This window comes from Coregonus lavaretus (assembly GCF_964263955.1).
Source record: "Coregonus lavaretus genome assembly, chromosome: 20".
Classification (NCBI taxonomy): domain Eukaryota; kingdom Metazoa; phylum Chordata; class Actinopteri; order Salmoniformes; family Salmonidae; genus Coregonus; species Coregonus lavaretus.
Genome location: NC_140007.1, coordinates 24,825,758 through 24,835,081, shown reverse-complemented (window position 1 = coordinate 24,835,081; position 9,324 = coordinate 24,825,758). Strand labels below are relative to the sequence as shown.

The following is a 9,324-nucleotide window of genomic DNA, read 5'->3' as shown; positions in this document are numbered from 1 at the left end:
ACGGGGCTGTAGTTGAGCAGGTTGAGAGCTTCAAGCTCCTTGGTGTCCACATCACCACCAAACTAACATGGTCCAAGCACACCAAGACAGTCGGGAAGAGGGTACGACAAAACCTAAGGAGACTGAAAAGATTTGGCATGGGTCCTCAGATCCTCAAAAGGTTCTACAGCTGCACCATCGAGAGCATCCTGACTGGTTGCATCACTGCCTGGTATGGCAACTGCTCGGCCTCCGACCGCAAGGCACTACAGAGGGTAGAGCGTACGGCCCAGTACATCACTGGGGCCAAGCTTCCTGCCATCCAGGACCTCTATACCAGGCGGTGTCAGAGGAAGGCCCTAAAAATGGTCAAAGACTCCAGCCACCCTAGTCATAGACTGTTCTCTCTGCTACCACACGGCAAGCGGTACCGGAGTGCCAAGTCTACGTCCAAGGGGCTTCTAAACAGCTTCTACCCCCAAGCCATAAGACTCCTGAACATCTAATCAAATGGCTACCCAGACTATTTGCATTGATATTATGGGGGTAGGAGGAAGAACGTACAACTGGATAAAGGATTTCCTGTTTTGAAGGTCTATCCAGGTGAGGGTGGGTTTGTCTTTATCAGGCAGCTACCTGGTGGGATAACAGTACACCACAGGGGAGCGTGATTAGTCTTCTGTTGTTCTCAATCATGATCAATTATGTTGACTCTCAGGTACAGCCGGATATTGGGAGGTCGTTATTTGCAGATGATGGCGCCTTATGGAAGAGGGGAAGAAATGTGCCATACATAGTCAGGAAGGTACAGGAAGCAATTGATGAGGTAGAGCGGTGGGCATTAATGTGGGGATTCAGGTTCTCTGTAGAGAAAACTCAGACAGTGTTCTTTACCAGGAGGAAGGTGGGGGATAAGGTATGCTTGAGGTTATATGGGAGAAACTTGGAGAGGGTGGGGGCCTTCAGGTTCCTTCGGGTATACTTTGACACTAGAATGACCTGGGCAGAACACATTGAGAGAGTGGTGGGAAGTGTAAGAAGGTGCTAAATGTGGTGCGCTGTCTGACGGGGAAGGAGTGGGGGGCTGGGCGTTACTCATTGAGGACCATGTTGCATTGATCCGATCTGTAATAGACTATGGCAGTATAGCATATGGTTCGGCAGCCCGGACCTCACTGGAAAGGCTAGATGTCATACAGGGGCAAGGACTCCGAATATGTAGTGGGGCGTTTCGGACGTCCCCAGTGGCTGCATTACAGGTGGAGATGGGGGATATGCCATTGCAGATTAGGAGACAGCAGCTGGCAATTAATTATTGGGTCAACCTACATGGACATGGGGTGTCTCATCCTGCAAAAATGATTTTACAGGCATGCTGGGAACATGAGTGAAGATAGAACACAAGCTTTGGGTGGGTGGGTAATACTCAGGTGAAGGAGATGGGACTGTATGGAAGGGAGTTTAGGCCAACGGTAGCTATTCCTGTAAATCCACCATGGCTACTCCCGCCTCCAGTAGTTGATCTAGAAGTGTTGGATAGACTACAGAAAGATAGGGAGAGTGTTGATCCATCTGATTTGTTTAAGAGACGTCTGGATACTGTGTATCAGGATTTTGTGACCATTTACACAGATGGTTCAAAAGATCCAAGGACAGGACGTACTGGTTCAGCATTTGACGTGCAGGAATGTGGGATGGAAGTCAGGAAACATAGTACAGATCATCTGGCTGTATATACGGCGGAGCTGATGGCCATACTGTTGGCCTTGCAGTGGGTTGAAGTTAAGCCAGACAGAGTAGTTATTTGCTCTGATTCATGTGCAGTGTTGATGAGTCTCCAGTCCTTTAGCTCACGTAGCAGACAAGACCTGCTTTATGAGGTGCTACAAACTCATGGCAGGATTAGACAGATGGCTATACAGATAAGATTTACTTGGGTCCCATCCAATGTGGGGGTGGAGGGGAACGAGGCAGTTGATGTACTGGCTAAATGAGCACTTAGTAGTGGGGATGTTGATGTTGTAGTTTCAATGAGCAAGGCAGAGGGAAAAAGCCTGATATGGACAGTGATGGTAGGAGCAGTGGAAAATAGATGTTTTATTTTTTTTAAACTAGGTAAGTCAGTTAAGAACAAATTCTTATTTACAATGACGGCCTACCCCGGCCAAACCGCTGGGCCAATTGTGCCGTCCTATGGGACTCCCAATCACGGCCGGATTGTGATACAGCCAGGAATCTAACCACGGTCTGTAGTGACAGCTCTAGCACTGAGATGCAGTGCCTTAGACCGCTGCGCCACTTGGGATACGACGGGCAGGCATTTATTTCAAGTACAGAGGAAAGTCGGGGAGGGGAGGACGGCAGGAAGGGACAGAAGAGAGGAGGCAATTTTTACAAGATTAAGGGTGGGACACAGCCAGTTGAATAAGAGCTTAAATGTGATAGGAAGCATCCAACAGGAAAGTGTGATTATTGCCAGGAAGCAGAGACCGTGGAGCATGTATTGCTACGGTGTGGGCAGTATCAGAGGGAAAGAGAAAGGATGAGATATAGTATGAGGGAGAAGGGGATACAGGAAATTAGTTTAAAGAGTATATATACATTTACATTTTAGTCATTTAGCGACTTTCAGGAGCAAGTAGGGTTAAGTGCCTTGCTCAAGGGCACATCGACAGATTTTTCACCTAGTCAGCTCAGGGATTAGAACCAACGACCTTTCGTTTACTGGCACAACGCTCTTAACCACTAAGCTACCTGCCGCCCCCATTTTGAGTAGAACCTCATTAGACATAGTGTCAACTATTTTGTTATCTTTTTTAAGAGCAATGGGACTGGCAGGTAGGATTTAGTTTCTCCCTGTCTCTGGCCCACACTCCAGTACAGTAGGAGGCAGTAATGCACCATAACGTTGGATGCCAACCGCCGATAAACCCCCCTGAAGAAGAAGAAGAAGAAGAAGAAGAAGCTCTGGCTGCGTTCGTTCGTAAAACCAGCGCGCCCTCTTTCACAAGTGATGTCAGCGAGTGGGATAAGGGGCGGATCTGGGGTGCTCAGGAACGAAACTCTTCAGCGTGTCTGAAAGAATGCAACATGGATGATGAAGTTTCCCAAAGTTGTGAGGAAGTAGCAAACAGTGGGGTAAGAATATGCTACAATGGAGATCTATGGGAGTTAGTAGGCATTTTTGGCTTTTTTTGCTGAGGAAAGGGTCACTTGACACGACAAATGTTTAGGCAGTCGGTATGACCAACGTTCGCTTAACTAGCTAGCTGGGCTAACAAGGATCGCTAGTAAAGTTAGCTAGCAAGCAAGCTACGCCAGAAATGAAAGACGAAGTGGGACAGATATTATTAGACATAGCTAACTGGCTAATATTAAATTCGAGCTAGGGAACTGACACAGGAAATGCAATGATAGCCCAGTCGAACCACAACATTTAGCTAGCCTCTTCGCGCAGGCAACCAGCATAGTTAGCTAGCTAACCAGAGCTTCTAGCCATTCAGTCAGCAACCACCACAGGTTTAGTATTTCGACCGGTTGTCCCTTCCTTGGCAACAGGTAGCTCAGCCAGCCAGCTAACTATGGCTAAAGACAGTGGCTAACGTTAGCTAGCTGGCTAGCTACCGTAGCTGTTTCATCTAACATAGCTAGTTAACGCCACGTCGTTAGCCAATCACAGTTAACGTTAGCTAACCAGATATCGGTATGTTCAAATTATTAGACTAGCTACGTCAGCCTCCTAGCTAGCTAATGACATTACGTTAGCTAACGCCGGTTAGTTTGAACTAGCCAGTAACGTCGTTAGCTAATGACTTGCATGATGTTGCCACAACTGAAAAGCAAGACAAAGCTGTCCTCTTGGACCTGATGTAATGGAAGATTGCCCTGAATGTCCAAAATAGCTTGTTGAAACGCTTTAGGTAGCTACACTTTAAAATCCAGACATCTTGGATAGCTGGCTAACGTTAAATAACTCCTAAGTTATGTGTTTCAATCATTTATGAATTAATGCATATTTCATAAACATTTATTTAAAAAAAAATCATACTGGCCCCCCGTGGGAATCGAACCCACAACCCTGGCGTTGCAAATATATGCTCTACCAACTGAGTTATGGTGTCAATTGTGTTTCCACATTCAAAGTCAATTTACCAGCTACTAGCAAGCCTGTATTTCAGCCTTGTTATGGCTTTACTGCCACACTGCCAGTGTATAAATAACTTTGAAATTGAATCCAGCCCTCCATGGTTTCCAGCCACCCTCCACTCCCCCTTTCTACCTGCTAATATTACTTCCCCTGCTAATGTTAACCCTTTCAAGTTGCATTTGGCTTAATGTTAAAAAGGTGCATGCTGTATAAAATGCACAATTGCATTTTAATGACCGATCTTTCTGTTTTGTCTCTTAAATGCAGGAAATGGACAGAAGATTAGAAGGAAAGCTTAGGATCAGCCAGAAAGAGACGTGAGTAAAGAAATGCTCAGTGCTGAAACACTGTTGGCCTTCGGAAGACACACTAAGCACTCACACGTTACTCATTAATCAAGACTTTTTGGATATAGTCACTTAACTAAATTCATTTGCATTTCATAACCTTAACATTACTCAAAACATCTCCTGTCCACCCCACACTCACTAAGCATTTTTACTGGTTTGTTGTTTTGCTCCCAGAGTTTCCAGTAATAACTCTACACAGTCGCCATTGAAGACGGCCATCATGATCCAGGACGACTCCCCACACGCAGTGCCACTGCCCCAAATCCGCATTCTGAAGCGGCCCTCCAGTAACGGGTCGTTAGGGTCGCCCCAGGGCCAGAACCGACCCACGCCACAGGTCAAGTCCCTGGCCCAGCGGGAGGCGGAGTACGCTGAGGCCAGGAAGAGAATACTGGGCAGTGCCAGCCCTGAAGAGTCGCCTCAGGAAAAGCCCAACACAGACAGGTAAATAAATACCTCACATACCTACACCTGTTACCACCGGACAGTGCTGGGCAAAGTGGTGTCCACTGCACATCTGCTATGTTACAGCTCTTAATCCCAAGTATACTGTAAGTATACCTGTACATGTTTGGATCAGACACCATCATCTTTGTGATTCTGTAAATTTGAGTGAACAAAGTCTGGGAATCTTGTCACAACTTTCCAATTTACAATAGATTTATTTTGTGCAAATTTAAAAACGACTTGGAAGCCCAACTATTGACTAAAGCCTATTTTTGTAGTTGACTATATCCGTTCTTGGTCTTCACCCTACCTCCAGACCAGGGCGTACAAATTCTACCACACCTCCAGAGGACCGATCAAACAATCATGCTGTCCGCCAACCAGCAGGCCCCGACGGCACTCAAGGCTTCTGCCAAAACAGATAAGTGGAGGAGGGGCAATCCTGCCATTGGGAGAGATGAAGATGAAATGTCTGGGCTCCCTCTTAAAGGGGGTATCGCAGGGTTTTAAAAACCATTTCCTCCAATTCCATGGTGTGGGATCAGCTGTGAATCGGAATGCAAATGTCCTCCCCTCTCATGGCTCCTACTGGTAATGTGTGGGATGGATTAGAGGCCCTGTAGGGGACGCATGCTTTCTCTCCCCCTCTCCACCCAACCCCCACTGTTTAACACTGTGATAAGGACATCTTCTGCCTACTGTGATGATCCCTTTAAGTACCCCACCCTACACCCACGTTGCCCAAGGAGTTCTCTCGTCATGGGAAACTTATGGGGCTTTTGCTTCTATGCGGCTAATTTGGACATCAGCCATGGACACTTCCATATGGAAATACTGAGAGCAGAGGATGCCTAACAGAGGACAGAAGAGTAGTGAGCAAAGAAAAATGAGGGATGGTGGTACAGTACCTTCAAAAGTATTCTTACCACTTTATGTATTCCACATTTTGTTGTTAGACTGAATTCAAAATGTATTAATTAAATAAAATTAGCCCGTTTACACAATACCCAATAATGACAAAGTGAAAACATGTTTTTAGAAGTTTTTTCATATGTATTGCATTAAATATCTAATTTACATCACTATTCACACCCCAGAGTCAATACTTTGTAGAAGCACCTTTGGCAGCGATTACAGCTGTGCGTCTTTCTGGATAAGTCTCCAAGAGCTTGCCACACCTGGGTTGTGCAACATTTGCCCATTTATTATTTTCAAAATTCTTCACGCTCTGTCATTGGTTGATCATCGCTAGACAACCATTTTCAGGTCTTGCCATAGATTTTCAAGTAGATTTAAGTCAAAACTGTAACTCGGCCACTCAGGAGCATTCACTGTCTTCTTGGTAAGCAACTCCAGTGTAGATTTGTCCTTGTGTTTTAGGTTATTGTCCTGCTGAAAGGTGAATTAATCTCCCGGTGTCTGGTGAGAAAGCAGGCTGAATCAGGTTTTCCTCTAGGTTTTCCTCTAGCTCCATTCCAGAAATGTTTTTATCCTAAAAAAAACTCCCCAGACGTTAACGATTACAAGCATACCCATAGCATGATGCAGCCACCACTATGCTTGAAAATATGGGGAATGCTACTCAGTAATGTATTGGATTTTTCCCAAACAACACTTTATTCAGGACAAAAAGTGAATTGCTTTCCCACATTTTTTGCGGTATTACTTTAGTGCCTTGTTGCCAACAGGATGCATGTTTTGGGATATCTTTATTCTGTACAGGCTTCCTTTTCACTCTGTCAATTAGGTTAGTATTGTGGAGTAACTACAGTGTTGTTGATCCATCCTCAGTTTTTTCCTATCACAGCTATTATACTCAGTTACTGTTTTAAAGTCACCATTGGCCTCATGGTCAAATCCCTGAGCGGTTTCCTTCCTCTCCGGGAACTGAATTAGGAAGGACGTCTTTATCTTTGTAGTGACTGGGTGTATTGAGAACCATCCAAAGTGTAATAACTTCACCATGCTCAAAGGGATATTCAATGTCTGCTTTTTTTTTTCTTCTTCCCCCATCTACCAATGGGTAGCATTCTTTGCAAGGCATTGGAAAACCTTGATCTTTGGTTGAATCTGTGTTTGAAATTCACTGATCAACTGCGGGACCTCACAGATAATTGTATGTGGGGTACAGAGATGAGGTAGTCATTCAAATATCATGTTAAACACTTATTGCACACAGTGAGTCCATGCAACCTATGTGACTTGTTCAGCAAATTTCTACTCCTGAACTTATTTAGGCTTGCCATAACAAAGGGGTTGAATACTTATTGACTGACTCAAAACATTTCAGCCTTTCATTTTTTATTAATTTGTAAAGATTTCTCAACATTATTCCAATTTGACATTATGGGGTATTGTCAATTCTTCCAACTGAGCTTCAGTACAACTGACAAATCTAAATAATCTATTTAAATGTAGAAAAAGTAAAGGGGTGTGAATACTTTCTGAAGGCACTATACCTGCTACCAGCTTCACCCAGCAATAATGCTAGAGATACCATTCAATTCACCCTTACTCCACAGCCCTCATCTCATGTTTTTTTTGGTCAGTGTTCACCTGCTTTTGTTTTTATTTTGATTATTGTTGATCAAATCTGTACATTGCATTAGTTTTTAATGGAGGGTGATGTGTGGAAGTTGAGTTTCTGATAACTTCTGTTTACGGTTGTCTTTTTTTAAATTGAGCTTTTTCCGGTGTCTCATACTGTCCTGATTTCTATTTAAAATATTAAAATAAACAGTACAACAAAAAGACAAATGATGATCAAATGGTGGATTTTGGTCCTTTTTTTTTGTTTAATATTTTCTGCCTTTTTGTATGATGAGATGGTAGTGATGTCAGAGCAGTATTTTAATCAAACACCATTTTAAATCATCCTGTAAATATTGGTTAGTTCAAACTCAACTGTAGAGGTGGTTCTGGCAGGAATTAGGGGGGGTGAATAAATGTACTGCTGTACCCTTAACGCCCCTCCATATCTGTCAACTGTATGTTAATTTAGTCTAATGTACTTCCTGAAGTAGGAACTCAGGTGCTGATGAGAGACTGAATTAAATGTCGAAGTCTATCTTAGGGAGGGACTGAGTGCAAAAAAAGGTGATGTTCATAATAAAGCCTGAGTAGGCACCTACGTTCAAAACTGATAATGCTGCACCGATATGTCTTCAACAAATTGTATGTTTGGAATGAAAGGAATCTATGAGCGTCAGTCCAAGTCTGCCAGGTGGTCAGTCTCTGGCCACTTCAGTATGCCATGGTATTTGAATGGAGGAATATCACTACACTACTCCAAAGAACACAGCCCTCTTCAGCAGCCATGTTACTGCTTCAGATAGAAATGTGCAAAAATGGACACTGGTAGACACTTACCTGTGAACCATTCATCTGGAGTGTTCGGTTACATTGCTTCCCCACTGACCAAAGTTTTCACTTGATGTCATATTAGTGATGAGGTTTTGGTTGTGTAAACTGTATATGCTAAAGGATAAACCTGGATACTGTAAGGGATTTCTGAAAGTCTTTCTGCACCAACCCAACTAGTAGGGGGAGGTAGAGGATCAACAGGGTTTGTGAAGCTCTGAGTGAGTACACAAAATGGTCTGTAAATACTGATTGAATAAAAATGATTTATAAAATAATCCACTGCTTGTCCTTCATATCTCAACATGGCTATGAGACAGTTTTTAAAGTGATACAGTAGGGAGAACAAGTATTTGATACACTGCCGATTTTGCAGGTTTTCCTACTTACAAAGCATGTAGAGGTCTGTAATTTTTATCATAGGTACACTTCAACTGTGAGACGGAATCTAAAACAAAAATCCAGAAAATCACATTGTATGATTTTTAAGTAATTAATTTGCATTTTATTGCATGACATAAGTATTTGATCACCTACCAACCAGTAAGAATTCCGGCTCTCACAGACCTGTTAGTTTTTCTTTAAGAAGCCCTCCTGTTCTCCACTCATTAACTGCACCTGTTTGAACTCGTTACCTGTATAAAAGACACCTGTCCACACACTCAATCAAACAGACTCCAACCTCTCCACAATGCCCAAGACCAGAGAGCTGTGTAAGGACATCAGGGATAAAATTGTAGACCTGCACAAGGCTGGGATGGGCTACAGGACAATCGGCAAGCAGCTTGGTAAGAAGGCAACAACTGTTGGCGCAATTATTAGAAAATGGAAGAAGTTCAAGATGACGGTCAATCACCCTCGGTCTGGGGCTCCATGCAATATCTCATCTCGTGGGGCATCAATGATCATGAGGAAGGTGAGGGATCAGCCCAGAACTACACGGCAGGACCTGGTCAATGACCTGAAGAGAGCTGGGACCACAGTCTCAAAGAAAACCATTAGTAACACACTACGCCGTCATGGATTAAAATCCTGCAACGC

At 43.7% G+C, this 9,324-nt stretch overlaps 1 protein-coding gene across 1 annotated transcript; it reads left to right on the top strand.

The window, feature by feature from the left end:
* Positions 1 to 2,918: 2,918 nt before the first annotated feature.
* Positions 2,919 to 8,561, top strand: LOC311148086 (SUZ RNA-binding domain-containing-like). The gene is made up of 4 exons (XM_084184996.1): positions 2,919 to 3,117; positions 4,394 to 4,443; positions 4,651 to 4,920; positions 5,240 to 8,561. Exons 1-4 carry the CDS (start codon positions 3,070 to 3,072, stop codon positions 5,346 to 5,348), a joined length of 477 nt encoding a protein of 158 aa, XP_084041122.1. The 5' UTR covers positions 2,919 to 3,069; the 3' UTR covers positions 5,349 to 8,561.
* The last annotated feature ends 763 nt before the right edge of the window (positions 8,562 to 9,324 follow it).

What these genes read in the sequence shown, in the direction of transcription:
- LOC311148086 (XM_084184996.1), top strand. Translation starts at nt 3,070, where the DNA reads ATGGATGATGAAGTTTCCCAAAGTTGTGAGGAAGTAGCAAACAGTGGG. An exon ending in AGGAAGTAGCAAACAGTGGG is followed by an intron (nt 3,118 to 4,393) that starts GTAAGAATATGC and finishes TCTTAAATGCAG; the next exon opens with GAAATGGACAGAAGATTAGA. An exon ending in GAAAAGCCCAACACAGACAG is followed by an intron (nt 4,921 to 5,239) that starts GTAAATAAATAC and finishes CCCTACCTCCAG; the next exon opens with ACCAGGGCGTACAAATTCTA.